General features: G+C 43.7%; 2 protein-coding genes across 13 annotated transcripts in view; both read right to left on the reverse strand.

The window, feature by feature from the left end:
- Positions 1–1,847: 1,847 nt before the first annotated feature.
- Positions 1,848–9,834, reverse strand: exd2 (exonuclease 3'-5' domain containing 2). Of its 3 annotated transcripts, none has more exons than XM_051396205.1 (9): positions 8,952–9,834; positions 8,409–8,844; positions 7,784–8,040; positions 7,562–7,688; positions 6,717–7,027; positions 6,528–6,634; positions 5,688–5,823; positions 4,941–5,309; positions 1,848–3,332 (listed from the first exon to the last, which is right to left on the reverse strand). In XM_051396205.1, the coding sequence occupies exons 2-9, from the start codon at positions 8,820–8,822 to the stop codon at positions 3,116–3,118; spliced, it is 1,938 nt and encodes a 645-aa protein (XP_051252165.1). In that variant the 5' UTR covers positions 8,823–8,844; positions 8,952–9,834; the 3' UTR covers positions 1,848–3,115. The 3 variants fall into 3 exon arrangements, with proteins under 3 accessions (XP_051252165.1, XP_051252166.1, XP_051252164.1); XM_051396206.1 differs by having other exon boundaries at positions 8,424–8,848; XM_051396204.1 differs by having other exon boundaries at positions 8,409–8,848.
- Positions 9,835–10,393: 559 nt separating this feature from the next.
- Positions 10,394–26,588, reverse strand: part of numb (NUMB endocytic adaptor protein) — a 39,685-nt gene continuing 23,490 nt past the window's right edge. For 5 of the 10 annotated variants that reach the window (XM_051396196.1, XM_051396198.1, XM_051396197.1 and 2 more), the window contains 9 exons: positions 23,168–23,242; positions 17,587–17,619; positions 16,752–16,826; positions 15,408–15,548; positions 14,896–15,100; positions 14,471–14,770; positions 13,837–13,980; positions 13,016–13,150; positions 10,394–12,699 (listed from right to left, as the gene is read on the reverse strand). In XM_051396196.1, coding sequence (XP_051252156.1) covers positions 11,942–12,699; positions 13,016–13,150; positions 13,837–13,980; positions 14,471–14,770; positions 14,896–15,100; positions 15,408–15,548; positions 16,752–16,826; positions 17,587–17,619; positions 23,168–23,242 — 1,866 coding nt within the window. In that variant the 3' untranslated portion in view covers positions 10,394–11,941. The remainder of the gene's footprint in view (positions 12,700–13,015; positions 13,151–13,836; positions 13,981–14,470; positions 14,771–14,895; positions 15,101–15,407; positions 15,549–16,751; positions 16,827–17,586; positions 17,620–23,167; positions 23,243–26,588) is intronic. The other 5 variants (XM_051396195.1, XM_051396202.1, XM_051396201.1 and 2 more) reach the window with 5 other exon arrangements.

Consider the following 26,588-nt stretch of genomic DNA (forward strand, 5'->3'; position numbering starts at 1 on the left):
TTTTTTTGTTGTTTTTTTTTTAATATGTGAAAATTGTCTTTTGTTGGAACGAACAAAAGGAGTTGAAAATATGCAGTAATGTAGTGTTGAAACCCTCTGCGGTAGTTTGGGTGGACACACACACTAGAGGATTCATACAGGACTAGTTTGATGTCTTTGGGGGGGAAATACGCTTTGATACCACTTTAATGTCTGTATGTTAAATACAAAGCTGCAGCCAGTTAGTTTAGCTTAGCATAAGGACTGGAAATTGGGGGAAACGGCTAGCCTGGCGTCGTCCAAAGGTATAATCTGTGTACCAGCACTTCTGAAGCTCACCAGTTAACACATGTAAAGGCAGAATGAGTCGGATTCATCGGTTGCAGATTGTAAACACAACATTCAAAGTTCCTCCTAACCGGCTCGGCGACGCCAGAAGCGCACGCCGCCCTTACTTAACCTAACACTAGCTAATCACTTGTACACAGGTGTTTATGGGTGCGTACGTAGACTCAAGGAGGCGGCGGCGTGCCGTACGGAGGACAAAAATAAGAAGTGCGAGTACCGGCCCATTTGAGTAAATACGTTATTGTGTGAAAATGTTTGCCCGAGATTGTTTTTCAGGAACGAGACGAGCTTTTTTAGGAAATTCTAACTCATTCTGCCTTTCAGCAACTATCTGCTGATAAGTTCACCTTCAGCTTTTAAAGGTGATAATATGTTCACGTTCACACCTCGTTTCCGCTGCCCCCAAGTGGCCAAAAAACGTCGCAGGTTCAAGTTTTTCGATGGTTGCCTGGCAACCGCGCAGAGATGACAGGACTTAAAGAAATAGTCCAGCATGCACTTTTTTTCTACAGATTTAAACAAACATGATATAAAATACTGTTTAGTTTCCCTTTTGATAGCAGGTTAGCCGTTTCCACTTCTTTATTCTGAGCTAAGCACAGCACCTACTGGCGGTAACGTTGGATTCCTATTGAGCAGACAGAAGAGTGGTATCAATCTCAACCGTCTGCGAGAAAGCGAATCAGTTGTATGTTCCTTTCACAGAATTTGTGCCAAAATGAATCCAGTCTGAAGTCTTCAGGTGTGTTTCCACCCTCAGAGGTTTCACTGTAATGCAGTAAAGATGTCAGAGTGTCTTTCACAACACAGGATTGCACTCCTCGTCACCGCTGGACTTCTTAAAAGGGAAAATTCCACCAAAATGTTTTTATGTTCAAGAGTTTAAAGTATTTCCTGACGTCTGCCCGTATTCCTCCTCTTTAGTTATTCAAAGATGCTCAAAGATGAAAGAAAAGTTAGTCAGCTTTGGTGGAATCCCTTTCAATGAAGCAGCCTCATGTGCCATTGTTATTGTTGAATCACGTCTGCAGTGTCACAACACTGAGCGTTAGAAATGTGCTAAGTTTTGTCAGCATTTTAGGACAAAGGGATTATTACATCTGCATGTTGAGCCATTTTGGTATTTATTTGTAAAAGGTGTTTTATTTATTCCTCTTTTGTTTTTTCTGACTGAACTGTGAAACCAGGGGAGCTCATAACTCTACACTAATTCAACTTCAGATACAAAACATTTGACTGACAGATTGTTCTGATGCCAAAATCAAGAGGCCTTAATTCAGCAAAACTAGATTGTAAAAAAAAAAAAGTCATTCCTGACAAAAAAAATCCAACTGAAGACTCCTTTGACCTGAAAGTCACGAGTGATTCATATATGAAATGTTAAGAAAACCGCTTTTGTACTCATTTTTACAGACTATTTATTAAACTGTGATTTTGTAAGAAATAAAAAAAAACAAACAGTGAATGTGTTCGTGTCTGTATGTGAATGAGTTCAACCAACAAAAACAAGTCACAGAAGATTTAATACAAACATGATTTTTATTTTTCCATTCACAATTTAGGGAAAAAAAACTAAACAGCTTCCAGGGCTTACATACATAATACGAATAAAGACAAAGCAGCTGTATTGTAAATTAATTCATCACACTCAAAGATAAATATGCCTTGCAAAAGGGTTTTTTTTTTTTTTTTTTTAGCTTTAAGGTTATTGTCAAAATCACATTAAAGTTGGCAACTTCTCTTCACTGTGGAGTTTGGATTCTGTAAAAACGACGTCGTAGTGAAACATCTGTAAACTGTAACGAGGTCATGGCCTGACGCTGGGACTCCGGGGCGGGGTTTGGGGGATTAAGAGGCACATTAAAACATGAGCCATGGAGGTTGTCCCACCCGTCCGGAGGAAGCAGCAGCAGGACATAAACGTCAGGGATGTGAAATGATCGACTGAACCGGCCAACTTTACGGTGGTTAGTGTTCGTCTCCCCCTGCAGCAAAAAGAAAAAAAACCCTTGAAATGTAACACATTCACGCCCAAAGGCACCTTGAGACCAAACTAATCTTCTCAAAAAGGGAACAGGGTAATTTGATTTCAAGATGCTTCCAGGAAAATCGTCCTTCATCTATTGACTTAAAACAGACAATAGACTGAAAACAAAAGCAGGGTGGGGGCGCCACATCATTTAAAGGTCATTAAAATGATCCTCTCTCTGCAAAGCAAGTCACTTATTCTCAGACTGATGGCGGTAAAAGCTGCTAACCTGCAAGGGGGGACGGGGGGGTAAATTTAGGGGTAAATTAAGAGCAGGCTGTAGCTTTTACTAAAAATCAGTTCTTAAAGTTCATTAGTTTAACTTTTTTCATAAATAATTATACATATTTGATGATAAAAAAGTGGCCATATGCAATTCATGTGACATCCACAGTGGCGTTGTGGAGACATCTTCTCCACGAGCGGAGTCTCTGCTCAAATTCCTTTAGTCCATTCAGGATCCAGGTGGAAACCCAGCAGCATCTCACTGGCACTCGGGTGCAACGTCATCCACCGCAGATCGAGTGTGTTCGCTCACACACTCGTCACGGCCTCGTTAACGCCAGAGTGGTAACGTTTCGGTCCCGGCTGGTAGATCAGTTCATTCATCCGTTCAAAAAAAAAAAAACAAAGCTATTTGGCTTGTAAAGTTGACAGAATGGAAGTTTCAAACCCAACCGGCACTCTGACCGGCGGATGAGAACATTCAGGTTCCTGTCCTGGTCTGTAGCTGCTTGTGGTCCTCGCGGAGACTCAAAGTCAGTTGAGTTTGATCGGCAGGTCGGCTCCGTATTTTCGGAGGAACTTGCTGTGGTTGTGGTCGACGGACCAGAGGGGGGGAAGGTGGCGAGGCTGCATGGTGGTGAGGAAGTGCTGCCTCCAGTGACGCTCCAGGTCCATCAGGCCCCGCAGGCCCTGCTCGGCGTGAGCTCGCACCACCTTGAGGCCGTGAGGCACGTACGCCTCGTTGAAAATCCTTCAGGGGAGGAGAGAGGAGCAGTCAGAAAGAGTGCAGATTCAGTACGATGCACGCACCGCCTCTATAAAGACGGCAACACAGCTGATGAATAAAGCCCAGTTCAAAGCAAAGATTCACAACGAGACAAAACTGTTTGGAACTGTGTGAACTGGCCCAGGCCGGCTGATCACGCTGCCTGCAACTAAGCTAATCAGATCTCCAAGGGCTGGTTTTAAAACACAAGGCATGTCACCTGTTTCAACAGCCAATCAGCTTGGAGCAAAGCCAGTTTAAAACGGTCAGCTGGCTGAAATGGCGGATATTTGGACAGAGGAGAGAGAGGATCACGTCACAAATCTGTTTGGAGGAACAGCCGTGTCTGTATGGCCTCGACATTTACTCAAATAAAGAGCAAACCTCTCGGTTTTTATGTTGTCACCAATTAAATTAATACTAGAAATTAAACTATCAATATCCTCGTTAATATTTTTTAGATTCAAATTATATCCAGCAACAAAAAAAGTTTTAAAAAACCAGCAGAACTAGAGTTTGACCTATGAACTGTCTGAACCAGTATTGTTACCTGGCATTAACTAATTGTAGATGTATTGTGGGTAAGTATATCAAACAATGTGCAGCACAGAAATGTTAAAAGGTACATTTGAGGTGGTTTACAAACATTATCCCCTTTAGTTTGTCCCCAAAATGTTTGTTTTCTAACTGTAAAATGTCCCAATCAGTACGTTCATAATCCTGTTAACTTTTAAAGAATTATCGTCCTACATGTTGAATGTCGTTCATTTCAAACAAATACTGACTAATATGAGCTTCATTTTCAAAATGTTGTTGGTATTTCTAAAGTATCGATCAGGCTTCACCAGTTGCAGCCAACATTAACTTGCATTAACATTAAAGCGACATTTAAAAGATATTTGAGTTTATGAGAGAGACACTGCTCTGACCAGCTGAATGGAACAGTAAAACACCAACTTCAGTCTGGTAAACATTAATAACAGTCAGTGACAAGTAAAAGTAAACCAAGGAACTTTTATTGATGGAATTTATTACCAGTTTTATTGTTTATCTGATGTTAAGCCTGTTTTACACACGTGGTTGCTACATATATTAATAAATATTAATTAATGCATAAACTCTCATTTAAGTGCTTGGCTTTTACCGTTTTATGAGCGTCATGACACACGGAGCAGAAAATGCTGCTCAAGCCAACGTTAACAAAACATCCATCACATACTTTTATGTGGCGTCACTTGAGGTTTATTTTTCCTGATTGCCAATATTCCTCCTGCTGCTAAGTCTCTCCTTATTCCCACTATAAACTATTTCACTGTTCTTTGTTCAGCAACAGTGCTCATGGACATTTTTTGTTCCACACCCATCTTTGTTTTGGATCACATTAGTTAGAATTTATTCCGCAGGGGTGAAAAGGTTCAATACTTCACAATAAAAGTATGTAACCTCAACAACAGGAGGACAAGTCATTGAGTTAGATAAATGAGACTTTCAAATAAACTTTTTCTAGTGTTTCTAAAGTGTTTAGATAGTTTGGTTTGAACTCATGTGGGACCAAATATCTGCACTGATACCAACTCTTCACTTCAAACTCACCTCGTCTCCAACCCGGCAGCCTGCTGCAGCGCCTCGTCCGTCAGCTCCTTCTCCTCGTTCACGTCGAGGAAGCTCTTGATCAAAGCCTGCAGCTCCTCCCGGCGCTGCTCCGGCAGTCCGTCCCCGGCGGTGAGCAGAGCCCGAGCCGCCGATCGCACCCGCCGTCGGTCCGAGTCCTCCAGCAGGCGAACCCCGTCCTCGCAGCCCTGAGGGGCGGCGAACTCTTCGGCCAGCTGCTGCTTCAGGAAGCCGTCGTGCACGTTGGAGGCGGCGTGGCAGCTGGTGCAGAGCAGCAGGATGTCGTGGGAGTTGTGATCCTTCATCTCGGTGGGAAAATGCCGTCTGTACTCATGTGGCACAATGTTTTTCCTGCAGGACCAAAGGAAGATATTAATCCGATCTGTCTGGGATTCAAATATTCACCTTTAAAAACATGACTTACGGCATCAAATTGAATGTGTTTTTAATAGTGCGGTCATTTATTAAATCAATCCTTTAAGTCATTTATCAAGCAAAACATAAAAGCACTGGTTCAAAGTTGGTGAAATGTGAGGATTTGCAGCTTTTCTCTATTTTATCTCTCTGCATTTGGACAAAAAATAAAAAAAACCTATAATAGTTGAATAAACATTGGAAATAATTGGAGATTTTATCCCTAGTCTAATATAGAAACGTACACAGTTTCCAGCTTTGAGGAGAGAACACCCTTAATTTCAGATTAATCAAAAAAGTAAGGAGATGTCAAACCTGATGTAGGAATCTGCTTTACCGCAGACCACACAGAGATTCTCCTTAGCAGTGAGATAATAGTCCTGTTGGGAGTCGGGACGTCCTGACGGCTCAAACAGCAACCTCACGACGAAAGGATCTTCACTCTGCAGCACTGGGTCAGAAACAGAGATAATGTCAATGATATATTAATAAATATTACTAGTTAGCCAAAGTGGAGCAACACAGATTAACAAGTGCATTTTATTTAAGATTAAGGTGTCTTAGCTTTCTCTTGATGTAACATCAACCACAAGTGTAGGTCAGTGCTATTTAATTCCAATTAACTGGATAACTGCACTGACTGACAGTGATTACAGTGCAGCAGTGGTAAAGCTGAACACATCCAGTGTAGAAACAGAGTAATACATGTGCTGATGTGCTGCAGTAGACAAGCTGTTAGGACTTTGCAGATAACATCCCGATGAATCAACATTAGGCTCGAAGCGACCACATGCAACTTCTTAACTTCGTTATCCTGTGTGTGTACATGCCTAACAGCTCTGTTTGTCTGAGGCAGGCATGTCAAGTGTTTCTGAGACCCTTTGTGACTCAGCCGCTGTGGGCAAAACAACTATAAGCAGCCACAGAGCAGAAGTGAAGGATTACAACGCTGCAGGAAGACAAAGTGCTGCTGCAGCAGACAAGACCATTCGAACATTTTAACGTGCGTGTTATTACATTAAATATGCTGTTCACAGTGTGCTTTTTCCCACTGAATGAGGGAGATATTGCAACAAGGCAAAAAGTTGCATGTTGTAGCTTAAAGTAGCAAGTCATTGTGTTTTAATGTTCACATGTTGGAGTTATCCAGTGTACCTCCTATTCCTTTATCTAGGTACCATTTGGCTTTCTTCTTGTCGCAGGTACACAGAGGCTGGTTATCTGGAGCATGGAGGAAGCAGTTATCATAGAGAGGAGACTTCCTGTAACGGAGAGAATAAATATATAAGCAGATCATTTTAAGCTGTCGTGGCAGCAACGGTTTCTTGTGTAGTCCATAATCACCTGGCAGAATAGCCCACACCCAGCGGTTTCCTCTTGTTATTCTTTCGAGGGTCTGGGACTTGCTGATCTCCAGACTCCGGGCTCTCATAAGTGGGCGGTTTCCGCGTCCTCCGCCTCCTCTCTCCGTCAGCGGCCCTGTCATCTCCGTCTCCTCGGCCCCTGAAGGGCACGTCCACCAGGCCCTGGCAGCGGGCGGCCAACTCAGAGTAAGAGCTCCCGCTGGAAGAGGCGGGACCGGCTTCAGAGTGGAGGCCGAGGAGATGGAGGAAGAGTGCGATGGAAACTTGGGCATCTCTGGCAGCGTAAGTCATCTAAAGGGAACGATAACATTGGTTAAACAGGAGTCTCATAATATGACAATCCTTGAAATCTTATATCATTTCAACTCTAAATACTACAATACCCATAAGCCCCTGCCACCATTGTTGAGGTGTAGTAGTGACATTAAATGTTTTGTTGTTGCAATTAAAACAAATCATATTTGCTGAATTAATTCAAATTTAATCCAAAACCTAAAAGTTAAATCATTTAAAAAGGTTTTAGCGTCCACCCTGAGCTCTGTAGTTGTACAACAAGCTAGTAATCTTTGACTTCTTATGAAAGGACAAAATATTCTGTAATGCAGTTCTTCATCTTTTGTACTGAATGAATTCAACAAAGAGTTTCAGGGCCATCCGAGCTGTGGAAGTCCTTCAGCTGTCAGCCACCAACAGTTGTCTATGGAGAAAGTTCATTTGATTTCTAGAACCAGGAACATGCAAAATGTCTCACTCCCACTTTCACAACCATCTGAGAAATGAGACGTATGAAAAACATGAAGTGTTGCAATACAATGAAATCACTACCTGCTCCAGCGTCAGTTGATCTGCCTCCCAGTCGCTGCAGCGCAGCTCCAGGGATTTATCTAGAGATACATTCAACAGATCTGCTGCCAGAGACTTCAGACTCAGACCATTATTCACTGTAGATAGCCTGAAAAAAGACAATTGAAGAGATTTACATACAGATCACAATGTGACTCACATAAACAAACAAGAGCACTGCCATCAAACAGCAACAAACTGTACCTTTGTCTTAAGGCAAGGTAGCGCAGGTCGACTGTACACGACAGCGACAGACCGTAGTCACGTGTCAGACGCTTGCCATCTTCATAGCAACCGACGCCAACTTTCAAAATGTGGGGGTCTCGGAGGACTTCCATTAGGCTGAGAGGGAACGGCTGTGGGCCGCCGCGAAACGCCAGCAGCCTCACCAGAACACACAGACCCGAGTATGTGGCCATCTGTAGCAGGGAGACGGAGGAGGCTCGGCCTTTCACCGACACCTGCAACCGGAAAACAGCAGCCGGGTCAGAATTAAAAAAAAACCCACACCAGCAATTTAAAATGTGGAAGAGGATGTTTAAAGGAAAACTCCACCCTTCTGATACACTCTTACACTAGTATACTTTATCAAATTGGATGTTTAATGCATTTTAGGAGTTATAATTGTCTAATTTCCCCCCCTGTATGACTACAATAGCCTACTAGCTTCCAGACTTTATGCTGACTCTGACATCTTCTCCTTTCTTCATTAACTGAGAATATCGGTGAGATAAGAAAGTCCAAAATCCACATTCAGGGAACAATACAGAATCCCTCAGGGTGGAGTTTTCCTCTTCACGTACAAAAACATGCAAAAGGTATTTCTTACGGCGTCGGTCTTTACCCATTCACAGTCAAGCCCCAGCACAGGGCAGACTGACAACTCCTTTTGCATCAGTGGCCACAGCTGCTGCCATTCCTCTTCAGAGCTCACCGTTACCGGTTTCACCCCCAGCAGCTGCTCATAAGACGGTATCTGCACGGGAGGGGGCAGCTGAGTGGTCTGACACTCCACAGCCTTAAACTCTTTGTCCGGAAGATGTGGCGGTTGGGCGTACTCGTACGCCGCCACGTCTGCAAACTCCTCTTCCACAGCGCGTGGAGCTTCCACGGGAGCGACTACCTTCTGAATGGAAGGCAGCCTCTTCCTTTTAGTTCTGTAAACCTGCCATATGAGCAGCCCTCCTAAGGTTGCCCCTAATACTGTTGTTATGACAGCAGTTAAAGGCCCTCGGTGAGACATGCTGACTTGTAGTGATCTCCGGCTGGCTGAAAGAAAAAAAAAACCTGAAGTCAAATAACAACAGAAGGCAAGCTCAGTGTCAATGTCCTATAAAGTGTTTATAAAAAGATGTGGGATGTTTTTCTTTACCTTTCCTGTGTCAGTGTGCTCCCATGTAAACCTGACTTTGTTTCTGTGATCTGGACAAGCACTGCACTCTCTCTGTGGAGGGAGGGGGGGAGATATGAACATCTTATCAATCCATCATCTACAAGTTATCGCCCTACTGGCTGGGCTATCTTTAGGAGCTGCGGATGATTAACTGCATGGGAAAGAGCAAAGGGTGGAGCAGATATTGCCAGGTGGAGGAGTCAGTGCTGTGCAGACTGACTCACCTGTTCAGTTTCTGCTCTCACACTGAGTCAGGTGATCGTTCCTCTCCACACCTGCGGCCCTAAACCTAAAAACACACACATACTGTGGGGAGGCTCCGTGTTAAAAGAGCACGAGATAAACTGCTGTTAGGTAAAGTAAGAGCCTAATTAGGTCACAGACGGGTCATAGGTCAAACTGGGTCAACGTTTACACTGGAGTTGTTTATTAAAAAGCGTCAGCACCGAGCTACAGCTAGCAGCACAACTTCTGCTGGCACAAACGCGTCAAACTATAAAACTATTTCCCGCCTTCAATGCACATTGTTTGCAAAAAGCCAGACTGACAAATCTGCGTTTTGTTTTTTTTTTTGTCTTTTCTCGAAGTTAAACCTCTGTTAGGGCTAGCCGGTTAGCTCGTTAGCTCGTTACCGCTGCAGCCTGCTGGAGCTCCCCGGCGTCCTTGAGCTGTAATCGGACAAACTCACTGCCTGACAGCGGGGTGGCAGCGACCTGCGTGCACCAGCATGTGGAAAGTCTGAGGCTTACCTTTACGTCTTCAGCCAACACAGCGCCAGTTTCTCACACACACATGTACACTTGGTTTTCTTTACCAAAACTGATCCATGTCTTCCGGGCTGTATTTATAACGACGCTGCTGCACCGGGACGCAGCTCTCCAGTCAGCGCCACCTGGTGGACGGACGGACTAACTGCAGGTAAACGCCAATAAATATTGTTTTTATAATCTCATTTGTCTAAAATAATTGCATCCTACATGCATATTTCACTTATTGTGTGTTTAAGTGCAAAAGATCAGCCTTAATGTTTCCTGGACCCTTGTTATTTATTTTCACTGATATCCATTCAGTACTTTTAAAGTATATTGTGCATACTGATACTGGGACTGCATCTGTTTCTATTACAGATTATTTATTTTCTTAATGTCCAGTATATGAAATGAAATAGAATAATGAAAAAATGTCCATAAAAGTCACCAATGATATCTTCAAATGCTCGTTTTGTCTGACCAAAACCCAAATAATATCCAGTTAACGATGATCTAAAACATTTGAGAAGCTGTAACTAGTGAATGGCATTTTCTGTTTGATAAACATATGAAAATAGTCGAGCACTGACATGTATCTGTTTCATTATCAATGTTAACAGCTTTCAATATTCATTATATACATTCAAGTATTCACTCAAGAACACAGACCACTTTTTTTTTTCCTCTACCACCATCAATTTATTCAATCTTTTAGCTTCAATATTTCTCCGAAGAAGTGGAATAAAGTAATGAAATAATTACAAAATGGAAAAATAGATCAGATAATAGATCATATTCACAGGTTTGATTTAAAAAAATAAAAACACAACAGAGAGAAATCAGACAGTGAGAGATGAAACCATTTTATCTCCCTGTAGTTTTCTGCTGAGCGTCAGAACCACAGCAGGCTAACGGAGGTCAGGGCAGGTCAGCATGCAGCCTCTCAGCTACTGCAGCACCACAACTGACTAACCCATGTTGATCAAGGTCACCTGTGAGGTCAAATCATCTACTTTTAGTGCTTGTGCAAAATAAAAATTTAGAAATCAACCACTTAAAAAAATAATATAAGAGGTGGAGAAACAGGAGATGACACAACCTACCGAGTTAAATAATAAAAAAAAAAATAATAACAAGATCGTTACCACACAAACAAAAAAGAATGACAATGAAGACAGAAGAAGTAAAATGTTAAGTACTGATGTGTACTAAACTATTAAAAACTGAGCACAGGTAAGAGAGGCAACCAGTTGGGCACCACCACCATTGCTAGGTCCACATTGATTGTTGCTGCAATGACACCCTATTTACAGTGAGATGCTTCACATCCAATCACAGGATGCAACAGACGGAAATAAAGAGATTTTTCTTCAAAAATAAAACAAACAAAAAAAAAACAACAACACAAAAGTAAAGCAGCTGTCCCTTCACAAAATCTCTTTACATCACATTAAAAATTAGCACTGCTGTGAGCTGTGTGTACAGTATAGATTCTTTATAGATATATATATATATATTTATGTATAATATATACGGTCATTTCTTGTATACACGAACATGAACTTGTCTCATTGTAGCTAGCCTGTGCCTTTGGCACGATTACTTACAACTCTTCTGTTAGATTCCAAAGCTATTTAAAATATACTTAATGCATAAAAATAAAGATTTTGGCATTGTCTCACTCTATTCTTCTGATTGGGAAGTTATTAATCAGAACTTCTCCTCTGGAAGCTGAGTTCTCTCAGTGCTGCAGTTCCTCTGCCAGGTGAGGGAGGTCTCGTCCTGTCAACAGGGGGCACTGGGAGCTGGACTGAGCAAAGGCAGGCAGGGGACGGGAGCCACCATACCTGGGGGGCTGACAGGGGGCTGGGTGTGGCTCGGCACAGATATTCCACAGGGTAATGACGACTTTGCTCTCCACAGCACAAACAAAACAATACGTACGATGCTAATGAAATGCCTGGGGAGCTGCACCCTTGTTAACAGCAACCTGTTTTGTTTTTTTTCTCCCCTCACTGCTGTGCAGAGTTCTGCTCCCTGCTGATTCACCTGTTGCTCTCCACTGCCTCCCCTCTTTTCGGCCCTGCTGAGCATGTCCACTGAAACCGAGATGAAGAGAGACAAGAGGACAGCCCATTCTCTTCTTTAGTTAATCACCCATCTGCTTCCTCAACTAAAACGGCCTCCTTATTGTCCAGTCCTCCGTATCTCGAACCGTTTTCAGAGCTGGATCTCAAAGGTCTTGTGCAGCTCAGTGGAGAAGGGATTTGTCGGGGAAGGTGTGGTGCGTTGACGTGAGCGGCCCTCCAGGGCCGCCCACTGGGCCTCAAAGGCATCTTCCTGCGGCTGCGGGGGCGGCAGGGTGGCTGGGGAGGATGGAGCGAGTTGGGATGGAGCAGCCCAGCTGTCTGCCCCATTAAAGGTCACACTACCATTGGATGGCTGGAGGGGGGCCGGGTTCACTGCGGTGGACTGTGGGGGTTTGATGAATGGGCTGACGTTGCAGACAGCCTGGGCATCATGCTGGGGTGTTGTGGAGGCCGGGACCGGGAATGGCTGGGGTTGCGTGGCTGAGCCGAACACATTAGCCACCATCTGTGAAGGAGTGATGCCGACCACGGGCACGCTGGGCTGAGGGAACGGCAGACCATTCGGCATCGGGTAGGAGGATGGAGCCTGAGCGTGGAAGGCGGGCTGGCGAGGGGGCAACATGGGCACGGCTGAGGGCAGAGAGGACATGAAGGCCACCGGGGGAACAGAGGGAACAGACGCCACGGGCATCGGCACGGGGGCAGCGAACGGCTGGGTGGGAGGCGTGGCTGCTGCCATGATTGGATTGGGCTGCGGGGCTCGGACAGACTTGGTGACTTCTTCTAACCACCGGTCTGCTTCTGATGGTGTGCGTTTGTGGGAGGGCATGACTGGGGAGGATGTCGGGGGGACCACTATCACCGGAGTTGGAGATGACCAGTTACTTCCTGTTGGTACACAGAAACAGCAGACACAGTATATCAGTGAGACAGAGAGAAATACTGAAGTAACAGCTCATCATCCCAGTCTATAGCTACTGTTGGTTGAAAGGAATAGCAATGCTTATTAGTTTTCTGGTGGAGAGTTAAATGAGAAAATCAATGCCACTCTGTTCTTTAAATATCAGTCTACAGCCAGCATGATGCAAGCATAATAGGACCTTCAACTTTTACTATAATTCAAAGGTAAACTGTAACATTACACTCTCAGTGCACCCTGTGACATGCAAACTTGTCAATTTAGCCTCTCTGAAGTTCTACTTACCTGGCTGTGCTGAGGCTGGTGCCCCTGCTGGGGTCTTAGCCCAGGGGTTAGTGTCTCGAGCAGGCAGAGCGGGGGGCAGAACTGGGGGGTTAGGGGTAGCAGCAACAGGAACAGAGAAGGCAGCAGTGCCGTTCACTACAGCAGATAAGAGACAGGAGCTAGTACAAGCAAGGTTGTGTGTGTGTGTGTGTGTGTGTGTGTGTGTGTGTGTGATGTGAACTGATATTTTTGTTAGACATGCACAATATTACCGTGCAGTTAATTAGCAGTCTCAACAAGTGTTAATCACACATAATGTAAATGTTACAAACGTAATTATGAGGAAATATTAGCAGGCACACAAGTGAAAATTAAAATGGCAAGCAACACAATCATCACTAGAAGAACTATTCATTTCCTGCAGAGCTGAATGGCAAAGAAATTCAGCCAGAATGTGGGTAAAGACGGTTGGCCAGAGAAGTTGGCCACATAACTTTTGGCGGTCTTTTGAACAACCAATCTATTAGTGTGTGCTTCCTCATTCCCTACAGAATGAGGAAGTCGTGCTCTGCATTACAGTCAGTCTAAGTTAAGGTCTCTAACGTTTTATTTTTAGAAGCTCTATCTAAAAGCTAAACTGTTGCTTTAATTGTTTGGGTCAGTAGTATGATTGTCAGTTTTCAATTAATGCTACATAATTAGCTATTTCTAGCCCTGTGAACTCATTTATTGAAACCTCCTGACAGTTAATAACAGAGCATCTAAAATATGACTGATCTATTTAAAACTTCACATTATACGCATTACATTAGGGGTTTTAGAAGAGGTTTTGTCGGTGTTACCTGGTGCTACAGGAGACTGTGGAGATGAAGCTGGTTTGGGCATTGGTGCTGAGGAGAAGGGGTCCTCTGGGGGTCCGCTGAAAGCTGACGTGATCTGAGTGCACAGCGAACTGATGCTGTCGCCTTCTCCTTCCACCTCAGGGACTGGAGGGGAAACACATTTAGATATTTTCCTTTACGAACATATATTGCAAAGTACAATATAAGACATCTCTTGTCCTCTTTCTCAGACAACAGACAAGCACATTAATATAACATAAATAAAATAGCAGAAATAAAAGTCAATAACTTAAAGAAAGTTTCTCGGGTTTTTCAGCAAGTTTGAGTTCCTCTATTTAGGCACAAAGTTTCAAAGCATTTCCTCTTCTCCATTCATTTCAATGAGGACACAGAAAAGTTATCAGAAGAAAAGTAGAAGACTCATCTTTATGTATTTTTTGTTGAATGTAATTCTTGTTCAACAACAATAATGAATAATTAGTAATCACAAAAACTCAATAAGAAGTAACCTTGTGATTTTCTTTAGGGTGGATTCTTGCAAATACAGACAGTTGTGCTTGAAGGTCTTCAGCAGGTCATGCAGAAAGACAAAGGAGCTGAGGACACAGACAGTTGGTCAGGATCCCGAACTCACCTGTGTTCTTCATGGGGAAGTCGGACTTGCGCTGCATGGTGGAGGGAAGCTCATTCATGCGCAGTGACAGCTGTCGTTTGAATGGAGATGTTTTCTGACTGAGGGCCGGGAAGCCTCTGAAGGAGCCCTGCCTGGCGATAACGTCGGCCGGTGCGTGTCTGCGTGGTATCACCTGGGGTCCCAGGGTGGACACAGAGAGAGGCGGGGAGGACGAGGGGGATGGTGAGCCTCCCGACTGGTGTGCTAAGGAGTTTGTCACGCCGGTGGTTGAGTTCCCAGCCATGCTCACATCTGTCTCTGCTGGTCGAGAAGAGCAATGAAACAATGAACAAATGAAGCATTGACTATTAGCTGATGTGAGTATAAATAAAAGAGGGAATAGTGGTCAGGGAATAACAGATTTAGATGGGACAACATTTACAGACCTTTTTTTGCATCCTGTAGCTGCCTCATGACCTCCTCCCGTTCTGCCGCCTCTGTTGCCGTAGTAACACGAAATGAGCCCTCACGGGTGAAAGTGGTTCTGTTGGCGTCAAAGGTTGCCGTGACCCCACACTCCTTTTCCCGTTTCTGTTTTCTCTCCAGACAGGCGGCGAATGCACAACCCACAGCATGACTGAGACGCTCTCCCTGAAAGAGACAAAGCACGAGGTTCATATAACGGTCTTATTTACATGAATATCTCTGCATAGTACTGGTGTTCAGAACTGCACAATTTTCCTATTGTAAACAGGGTATAAAAACTCAAATGACAGATAATACACTGAAGATTGTATATGATCATAACCTCTGGAGACGCTACAAAGTAAGAAGGACAACTAAGATTATAAAAAGATTTTAATTGGACGTGTGAGCAGCCTCCGAACATGTACTCAATATCATTTAAGATTAGTGTCAATCAAGAAAACGGCACTGTAGTATTATAAAGAGTTCTTACTGAGTCTTTAATGGCCATAAAACAATGGCAGATCCAGCGTCGAGTGGTGCCGTCCCTGCAGATGTAAGAGAATGCCCTCTCAAAGTTACGGTCCGGAGCGCAGAACGACACCTTCTCTATTGTCTGGTCCAGAATCAGGTCCTGCAAAACACATTTCCCCCTGATTATAATGAATTTAAAAACTATGATTAGAGATAAGTGACTCGAAATCGAGTCAATTCAAAATGTGAGCAGAATGATTGCATAGTGAACGGTACTTCAGTGTGAAGAATTGGCTTCAAGAGTGCTCAAATAAGATTGAACCACTACCAGCTCCAGAAGCACTAGTCTGCACCAGACCCTGATCTCTGACCAAACCATAACCCTGACCCACACAATAAATAACAATAATAAACATTTTCTACTTCTTATTTATGTCTTATTACTAGCTCAAAGAAGGAAAAATACAATAGGAACAGAAATAAATAGCTAATAGATTAAGAAAGAAAAAGAAAGAATATGATGTGATGATTAAGTAATTTCTTTCTCTTCTATCTGATAACCTACAGTGGTCATGAAATGTTAAAGCTTACTACTGGCTTTTGGTACAAGGTACTTTTTTCAGTTTTGTTTTCCACTGCAGATAGCACCCCCTGCGGGGGGCAGTGTAGGCCTGATTCTGAGCTGGTCGTCACAACAAGGCCGTGTGAAACCGCCGTGACATAATCTTCAATGCGACACAAACACATGAGGACGCAGAATGTTTCGTGTTGCACAAGTGACAGTTCTCTCTCTGACCAATCAGTGGTCTGAAGTGTTTTAAATCCACTTTTTAGTGGAACTCCGACGAGGTGATGCCAAAAAAAAAAGTTCCATGTATGAGGTAATATCAACAACTTTCGCCAATGAAAAATATAAAAAGAATGGTTCCAAATGTGACAAGTCGAGCCAGGCTGAGCTTTACCATCGGTGGAAATGAGGCATTAGTGCACATGTGTAAGTAACAGCCGCACAGGAAGCATGAGCCACCACCAGCACTGATAATCACACAGCACCCAGTTGTCTTTTAAAAAAAAGAAAAAAAAGTTTTGATGTAGTACCAGTGCTTTCCAGCAGATGTCAATGTAATCTTTACTGATTACTAAATTCTACTCTTGCAGGTGCAGTGAATACATATTTCTGAAGAGGGCCTTTTGCAGGTCACTAGACCAGACGTATAGCAGCTTCACTACTATTATTATTATTAACTGCTGGAGCTCAGCAGCTTCTGCCTTCACTAGAGTCACATGCACTTCCTCTGGCTGCTCTTTATTTTTGATCAAGGTGTTTCCGAGCCTGTAAAGGAGGACTGAAGGGACTTATTACCTTTGTTTTGTCGTCTACAACACGAAGACCATCTGCCGACACCCACAACACAGCCCGCACTGGCTTCTTCCCAGCCTGCAAACAAAACACAACAGGAACAGGTACGAGTAAGAAACAATAAAACGTTTCCAGTCTCTCCATGCCCCAATAAAATGATTTCCCTTTGTACCATTCCCTGGTACCTATTCATAAAAGAAAGAAACAGTCAACACACACACAAAGCACACCTGTAAATAAAGAGAAAGCACCAGGTAAGAGACAAATGAGAAGATACAAGTCGGGAGTTGTTTTTCTGAGTGCGGTGTCATTCAGTAGTACCCAAATTTCAATAAAAGAAACAAGAAGGTTGGTATGAGAATTGGTGCGCTGATGCAGTCGACAGTGGTGGTTTCCCAGAATAACAACAAACAATAAAATATCCGTGTGTACACGAGAGGCCAACATTCATTCGCACAAACTGATCATTGTTCCATTCTTGGTTCACGGAAGAAAGGCTGAAGGAAGAGAAGGCACGCCTGTTAATACAAAAAAGAAGAAACCCTCACACACACACACACAAACACAAAAAAAGTGCCCCGCCCCAACCTAAACCACCCCACCTGCTCAAAGACACATGCATTATTGTATTTGTCTCTCTACAGACAGGAGATTCCCCCCGCCCCTGTGTACGAGCATGTGTGTGTGTGTGTGTGTGTGTGTGTGTGTGTGTGTGTGTGTGTGTTTCTTCCAGCCTTCAGATGTGATCAAAGGGTGAGGTGTTGTGTGAGAGGAGGAAGAAATAATAATAATGCTCATAATAAAGAGACACACTCAGACACACAAAGCAATAACTTACTTTTGCAAAGAATCCTTTGAAGAATTTCCTGTCCTGGAAGTGGATGTGGTAAAAAAAAAAAAAAAAAGGGAGGGTGGGTGAGAGGGGGTGGAGGAGACGGAGGGAGGAACAAGGCATGAAAATGTTACCTAGGAAGTCTAAAAATTGTCTGGAGCCCACAGGAAAGGGAATTGATTTTTGGGGGGTTTTGTTTTGGTGGAGGTGAAGCTGGGTTATGAGTGAGTGAGTGAGGCAATGGATCAGGTAGCTCCACGTGATTCCACACCGAGGGATGTTTTGTTGGGTGATAGTGTGGTTGTTATTGTCTTTATGATGATAACTGTTAGTACTACCACACCGGAAGCCAGTACCTTATTACTGTTCCCACCAGAGCTCTCCCGACAGCAGGAAGTGACCCCCCCCACAGGTTCTTCTGTGATTTAAATAAACAACAACAACCCTGCAAGACTACAACAGTCCCACGGCTAAAACAGCACACCCAGCTGCCTGGACTGAGGAGATAAAGATGGCAGTCCTTCAGGTGTGCGTCTGTGCGAGTATGCGGAGGGGATAATCTCAAATCCCATTTTATTCTTTCTCCTGTGATTCCTAGACCGAGACGTGGTCATTCAATGGTTGTTCAGCAGACAGAAACAGATTCCCACAGACGGCAGTTTGACCTCTGAGTCAAACCTGTGACTACTCACCGGTCAGCCAGACTCAGGGGTCAAGTTTAGGCCGCCACAACCACAAAAAGAAACCACAACCAGACCCGGCCTAGTCTTAATCCTCCCTTCTTCCCCCGCTCTCTGAGAGTTCCTCTCCTCCCTATAAGCTGTGAAAAGGAGTGCCACTCTGCTCCTGTTACACAGCCGTGGTGGAGACGGCACTCCGAGCACCATGTTAATGCATGATTTACCGTGTTAACCAGCACTGGAGAGATTCATTGGGAATGAGCTAAGCGTTTGGTTAGTGTGTGATTGTGAGAGCCACACAGACATGCAGATGACAATAAAGCTTGCACAGCTAGTATTAGTAAGCTACGGTTAGGGGGGAATCTCTATAGGGTTGAGATAACTAGAATGAAAGGGCAGTGTGGGGGGAGGGGATCTGGAGGTATTTCTCTGCAACACCACAATAAAAACCTGCTTAAAAAGACAAAAAAAATGTATAACACGAACAAAAAGGTAATACAATATTCAGGTATTCAATGTGTGAACTGGGATGAAACTACAGTAGGGGAGAGAGCATTCTGGGCAGAAAGGATAGCTGAGTTTTTAAAGATCAAGGAGAAGTCAATAAGGCAACAATGAAACAACTGAAGCAGAAAGATTACTTTGCAGCCAACAAGCTCTACTTCTGTGTTGATAGAAAATGCAAAAAAAAAATAATATTCAGCATACTTTACCTTTTTTTTTCATATATAAATAACCTTGCAACCCACAACCAAAACCTTAGTGGTACTACAGGCTGATGGTTTACAGTCATCTCTGCACCCCAAAGACAACACGAACCACCAGCAGGATGTGCAACCTCTCCGTCAGTGGTCTGCTTTGTGTAACATCTCACACTTTACAACGTTTGCTACGAGCGTGAAACATGCTTCGACATGGACAGCAGCGATGTTTCTAGCACCACCACCCTCCAGAGTAGCTATAGGAAGGAGGATGATTTACTATAGTAGTTCCCAGTAGTAGTAAGTTGAGCTGTGGGTTGAGTAGGGGTTTAGTTTTGTGGTTTCACCCATTTGGTGTTTATACAGGAAAACACCTCAAGTGAGGGTGGAAAGGCATTCAAAGCAGCTTTCAATACCATGTGACATTAAAAAGCACCAACTTATGTACACGCTGTCTGATGCACATTGTCAATGATGTACCCTGAGGCTACTGGGTGTTGATGTACAAAATACAATTGAAATTCTTTCAGCGTGTCAGCATCTCCTGGTGGGGTGGCCCCACCCAGTTTACACAGAGGAAACACTCCAGGTCACTAAGAGCTCCTGAGTAACAGTTAAAACATTCCCGCTGCTAAGAACACAGAATACACTTCCAACCCCGGGCCATCGGCCAACAGCAGCAGGAAGTGACGTCATGATGACAACGCAAAAGGGCAGCTTGGAGGTTGATGGTGCCGCAGTGCAGCCTCCTCCTACTCCTCCTCCACCCGCCTCCATCCTCCCCTCTGAGTCACCGGGTCGCGAAGCAGTGAGAAAACTCTCATTACCGTCCCAAAGGCTGCTGGGAATACAATGGGGTTGGCTCAGAGCTGTGGCTGTCACACACACAAACACACACTGACTGACAGCTAAACCACCAACATGCAGCTTCCAGCACAGGGCGCGTGCAGGGAAACCCAGACACACATATACATATTTTCACTTTCTATCTTCCTATTCATCAGAGAGCACCCACTCACTGTTGTTCTTCATCTCTTTTGCCCACTCCAAGACCTTAAGTGCTGATGCTGCCAGACTGTGTTGGTGTTGTGGCTGCTGTCTGGCTTCACCAGCCCTCACCAGATATTAAGTGCCTACAGGTGTGGGGCCTGGTTCCTGACAAATTTAGTTATTACTTTTCGGAAGTAGAGTTTACTGTGAAGCAATATTAACGCACACTCTCTCCGCCGGTAAGAACTGTATTTGTTGCCTGGCAACAGCTTATTAAAGAGTCAGTGAGGATGAACTGGGATCTATCAGGGCCTCAGTAATTGTATATCTGTTTAAAAGGGTGGCCCTCGTCTAGTCTGGACAATCTAGATGTAACATGGATAACTGGCATCAGGGGCAGTCACACTGTATATGTGCTGTGCTCTGCTCTAGGCAGCACAGTCAACCCCCTCTTCCATTAAAACAAAGACGACTGTAAAACGGTTTGCACAGACCTCAAATGGCATTAGGGCTGAACTATAATCTATAATTTAAATCATGAGTTGAGAACTCCTGAGCTGAACCTCATCCTCGTTTTGTCAGTCAAGCACTTCTTTTTTTTTTTTAGTCGTGTCATTGTAGCCATAGCAACACAGGCTAACAGCATGGCAGGCTATAGACTTTATCAGGGTTGCAGCAGTATCCCGATACCATGGAATACCGTGGTATGGAATTACGATTATCAGACTGTGCACATTTGCTTATTTGAATTCTTATTGATTAGTGTTATTAAATATTGTGTGAAATTATAATAAAACATTTGTTCAACCAAAATCTATATACAGGGTCACTGTAACTGATAATAATAATAATAATAATTGTGTAATACTGTATACCGTGAGATATTTTCTGTTACTGCACTGTGAAATCTGTGAAACGTTGCAACACAATATTTTACAATACTAAACAAAAAAATCCACCCAATTACAAAACTAACTGTGCAGCACCACGTGTTTCTGTTTGCTGCTACTCTGCTCTGAGAACCTTAGTAAACACTTCAATATAATGAATTTTTTAAATTGTTAGGATGTATTTATTTGTTTTTGTTGTATTGGCATTCCCAGAGCCTCTAAATACTATTGTTCCTGTGTGATAGAATTTCTATGGGATCAACCAGTAGACACAATACTCATGCACAGGGGACCACACAACAAGGAAACAAAGCAGCAAGAAAAAAAAAATCTGCAGTGTGTCAGCTCCGTTTATCGGAATGAATGGGGACCATCCAGGAACACAGTCTGCACTTGTCAACCACCAGTGATTGTTTTGCTGCATTTCCTGTAAGGTGAGCCTCTCAGGCACACAGGTAAACTCCCACATCCAGTCCAGGGCTCAACTAGACAAAGACCACTTAGCAGGAAGTGTGTGGAAGAGGACCTTGATGCCAAATGATGCCCACCTGACTGGCATTTTGAATGTGGCAACTTCCCATCCGACTTATAAACCTGGATCAATAATAAAGCCGTGCCTGTGCTGGCTTGCAAATGAGGCCTCTGAGTGGTGAGGAAGCGAGGGAGCTGAGTCGTGGAGGAGACTGAGGAGGAAACGTCATTAGGTTAAGGAGGGTCAGATAGTCGCGGCCTGCAGGAGGACATGAGGCAGAAGCACACGCCTCTCTTTTGGAGTTGGCTCCATTTTGTCCGCCTTGTTAAAATGACTGTAACTCAATAAGACCTCACAGCCCCAGGCTCTGTGTACACCATGTGACCTCATCAAGCAGGCACTAGTGTGTAGGTGCTGCCGTGTGTGTTCATTAGGCTTGTACGTGTGTGTTCAAGCAAGTATGTATGTTTGTGTGGGTATATAGTATGCACTGTATGTTCCTCTGGCCGCACTACCTTCCTGTCTGTGTTTTTGTGTCATTTGCCGGTGAGCCCTATCGGTTTGTACCGCTCTGTGAGGTTGTGAAAATTCACACACATGCTGCTATGGGTTCCTACAAGTGTGTGCATGTGTGTGAGTAAAAATAAGCACAGTAACATTGTGCTGTACATGCTTGTGTGCAGCTTTTTCACACAAGTGATGTATGTACTAGTGCTTTTGTGTCTAATATGTGTGTATGATCTTATACTTAGTTTGAAAATATATGCTTCTGTATAAATGTAAGACTGTGTGTGTGTGTGTGTGTGTGTGTGTGTTATATAAGTTCTGTTTTATTATACTGTTCTGTTTTAACTAGTATGACAATTTAAGTGTTTTACTCTCTGTTAAATTGTACTCATAAAATATGAAATGATTCTCAAGCATGTTCTACGGTATAATCAAACTAACAAATGGCTCTCAATAGCTCAAGTAGTTCTCAACAGCTCATTGAGTCGAACATGCAAAACGACTAAAAGACCCTTTACAGTATTTTATGAAGCAAGAAGTAGAATAGGTATTGATAAAAGAAGGAACAGGGTGGGAATTCTCAATTAGTCTGAGTCATTTAAAGTGAAACTGAAAGCTAATCTCAGACACTTCACGCAGGAGTTTCATAACCTTTGTTGGCACAGAATTCCAAATTAGCTCTGTCCTGACACTCAGGTATGACGTGCTGATACTCTTGAATAGAGACAGATCCCCAGAAGCGGACTTGCCGACTCAGGTTTGGCCCTGACTTCTGAGAATCAGCCTCATTTACCCACAGGAGTTTATGACCTGGGTGGGGCCTTGGCAAACAACCGACAGCATGGAAAAGCATTTGCGCCATAGTTTCCCCCTTCCCCTTCCCTGCTCCCCAAACTGGAATTTGTTCTTTTTGCGCAACTCCGCCGGAATCCACTGCAGCAGGAAGTACATGCCGGTCTATATCTCCTCTGGCTGGGACAGTGTACGAGAGAGAGAGGAAGAGACATTCAGAACAGCCCCCGACACCCCCGGAGGTTGTCTGAGGGTCAATATGGGTGGAGACCCTCACTGACAAATGGCAACAATCAGCCACGCTTTGGCCTCGATGTACAGAGTAAACTAGGCAGAAATAAACAACGCTAAAAACAACAAAACTGCTTGGTGACAGATGGAGGGCTGCCACGAAAAAAAAAAGGAAATGTTAGAAGGAGTCAGTAGGATGTTGGTAGCACAGAGAAGGAAATTAACGGAGGAAAAGATAAGGGAGAGATAAAAAAGGAAGTAGGATGTCTGGTATTCAGCAGCCTCGTTCCTGGAAGTATGGAGGGGTTTTCGAGTGAAACCTACCGTTTTCAGCCGCTTGACTGCATCCTCGCAGATGTGCATGCCTCGGGACTCCTCCACCTCCACATGTCCCAGGTACTGCAGGGTAGAGAGAGGAAGAGAGACAGAAAGAGAGGGAGTGAGTAATGCTGTGACAAACCTATCCTGTGGCTCTCTACTGAAGTTTAAGTAAGGTAACAATAATAAAGTCTGGAAGGAGATCGGGTATTTAAATGAGTCCAGATATCCCATGGTAGGCTGACACTGGTGATTTATACACCTAATTAATTACCATCTTGAGGTCAATCGCAGTTCAATTGTTCCCCAGTTGATTCCTAAATTTGTCTATGGAGAAAATGCTAAACACTTAAATGGGCAAGTAAATCTAACAACTAGTGTGTGATTGTATGAGGAGGGGATTACATGAGGAAAACACCTCTTTCCTTGTACGCTCAGGATGGTTAATATACAACCAGATCCTTTGTGTTTCTGCGGAAACGCGACCTAGGTCGGATATATTATTATTTTGGCCTTCAGAAAACTCCACCCAAGAGATGCTTGTCACAACCCAATTGAGATAGGGCAAGGTAATCCTGTCAGCAGGAAAACGACTTTAAAAAGTTTCTGGTGATTGTGTAATCTTTTTCCGGTATGAATAGTGAATTATTGTGCAACATGGTAAGTCCCGACTATATAATTGTCTAACATGAAATTACAAAGAGTTTTGACATTTTAAGATTTTGTTCCCTCAGTTCTTAGTGCACTTGGGAGTTAGGTAAAGTTGTTAACTGCACTCCCTCCACCAACGGCTTTAAAAATATACACTAATACAACATTAACATTGAAGGATGAAGAGCAGAGGTGCTGAATCACTATACCACACATTTAAGGACAGATCATTTTTAAAACGGCCATCTAGTGACTAATTAATCAAGAGATAAGATGCATCAGGATCGGTCAAACGCAGCTCAGGAAATTGTAGTGAATGATCAATCACAATATAGTCTGCTCCAGTTACCAATTTCCTGGGGGAAACCCACCATGCGACAACCCAAATCGGGAGATTGTTGGAAATCCTATGTAAGTGGGTTTAACTGCAACTGAATGAACGGAAAAAGGCTCGAAACCTCCCTCTCCTGCTCCTCCTCCTCCTCCCGGACCTGAAGCAGCATCACCCGGCTGCGTGTCGCTCAGGAGTCACAACCCTGACCGCCACAGAAGCCATTGTGTGTGTGGGGCCGGAGAGGAAGTCCTTACCCTTTCCTTAATAGATACACACACAACGAGTGACGCTGACCCACGCCCGTCTCCCCCACCCTCCGGCCCTGCTATTCTGAGAGTGTGACGCCACAGATGTGAGTCACACTGTCCGCATATTAGAATACAAATGTGTACGCGCGCACACACATATCTGCGTTAAACACAGAGGTGCGCACGAGGAAACGCTTGCTGTGCTGAGGACAATACTGATGCAAGGAGGCAGCTGTGGGTAGTGAGGACAATGAAAGCAGCAGCGTCGCTAACAGGGGATCAGCCTGGAGACGTGGCTGAGGTGAGATGAGTAAACGCAAGGGAGGCTTGAAGTGTCACAACAGATGCTTTATTGTAGCCTCTTACTCCATCCTGTTAGTAACTGCAGCAACAATCTGGGGGCTGAAACATTCACTTATAACAGATCAACTAATGCCATGAAATTCTGATCACATCTCCTGAACAGTGTGCTGTATATGTGTAGGGTTCTTAAATCCAGGTTTGTTTGTGGGCCCACACTAGGATTAGTTCCACTTGGTACTAATCCTAAAGTGGGCTAGGATTAGATGTAGTTTATATATCATGATATTTGTATTATTGTGTTTGATGTTGCGTTTACATTCCCCTGCCCCTGGGGTTGATTTTCCAGCTGTGAAGGGCTACTTATATGACAAAATACTTCATATTTTGGGAAATATCCTTATCTGCTTTCTTGCAGAGAGTTAGGTGGGAAGAATGATTCTGGTCATAAGTCTGTATGGTGAATATGTAGCTGGAGTTAAGTTAGTTTAGCAGTAAAGACTGGAAGTGGAGGGGAAACAGCTCGCCTGGCTCGGTCAAAAAGTAATAAACAACAGTTAAGATCACTTCCAGCACAGAAGCTCCAAAGGTGTCATGGGTACAAGGTCGCATTTCATATACACATAGATATCAAACCATATCAATATCAATTAACTGGAGTTGGCTTCCTCGGTGTAAACTTTCTGGATGTAATCCAGACGGATTCCAGGAATTAATTCAGCGTATTGGCCATAAATCAGTTTGAGTGTAAAATTCTGTCAGATTCAATAAAGAATCCATGCTGCACGCAGCCTTACAAGCTCATTCTTTCCAATGAGTGAAAAACTGCAGAAAACAAGCTAACACAAAAAAATGCACATTCATTTCCAGACAAATGGAAAGGTTAAACAATTTAAGTGAACCAAGGACATGTAAACACGTTTCCTTCTCATTTGTTTTTGTTGGTAGGCAACACACACAAACAATTTAATCTAATCTCACATCCATCTCCAGCCTTCAGCAGTCTCATAAGACAGACATTTCCATACAGAAACGTTTACATTTTTATGCCTTTGACAGTCACCTTGAATCATGAGTAACTGCCCATCACTGCACTTTCAGCCTGAAAACAACACACGCTGACTGCTTAAATTCACACACACATAAACACAAGTGCTTAATATGACACACCACTAGCATGCTGGGCACAGAGCTAAAAACTCAGACGTTGTAATCAGTGGAGAACAGGGCTTATATTATACTTGTTAAATGCACTATGTAATGGGGGAAGCCCCAAGCCACAACTATAAAGGCTCATTTCACCACATCATGACTCCACCGCCACCCAGGTCCCCTCTTTTTTTTCTTCTCCTCCTCTGCTGCATCCCCTCTCCTACCCTCTGTTGGTTACTCTTCAGTGCGGCAGTCGGTGATAATTTCACTGCAACTATTCCAACCCACACGCAACCGGGCTCCTCTGAGGCACCTAGAGCGGGAGGCAGAGAGCAGGAGGGGGAGGAGGGATACAGAAGAGTAGCATGGTAGGTTGCACCGGCACGATGAAAGCCAGTGCAGAGGGGGAAAAAATGCTGGTGGACAAGTGTGTGTGGCTGCAGTACAATTACAAGAAGGAAAGCATGACAATGAGAGATTGTTCCTTTGTCCACAGCGGCTCATCTGTAACTCCCAGACTACTTCAACAGTTTACTAGAGGATTAGAGCAAGAACATGCAACAATGGTTAGTTACCTGAGTTTAAAATTTGGCCAGGTGTGCCTACTGGCTGGTTACATTCACACAACCCAGTTTTGTTTTGTTCTTTTGTCACTTTATGTAGGCAGAGCATTTTAGGAGAATTTAAAAAAAAAAATCTAAAGTAGTTTAATGAAACTTTACCTTGGAAAGACCATTTGTAA

Source organism: Dicentrarchus labrax, unplaced genomic scaffold (genome assembly GCF_905237075.1).
Source record: "Dicentrarchus labrax unplaced genomic scaffold, dlabrax2021, whole genome shotgun sequence".
In the NCBI taxonomy this organism is placed as follows: Eukaryota; Metazoa; Chordata; class Actinopteri; family Moronidae; genus Dicentrarchus; species Dicentrarchus labrax.

What these genes read in the sequence shown, in the direction of transcription:
- exd2 (XM_051396205.1), bottom strand. Translation starts at nt 8,822, where the DNA reads ATGTCTCACCGAGGGCCTTTAACTGCTGTCATAACAACAGTATTAGGG. An exon ending in AATGGGTAAAGACCGACGCC is followed by an intron (nt 8,041 to 8,408) that starts GTAAGAAATACC and finishes TTCCGGTTGCAG; the next exon opens with GTGTCGGTGAAAGGCCGAGC. An exon ending in CCTAGATAAAGGAATAGGAG is followed by an intron (nt 5,824 to 6,527) that starts GTACACTGGATA and finishes TTTCTGACCCAG; the next exon opens with TGCTGCAGAGTGAAGATCCT.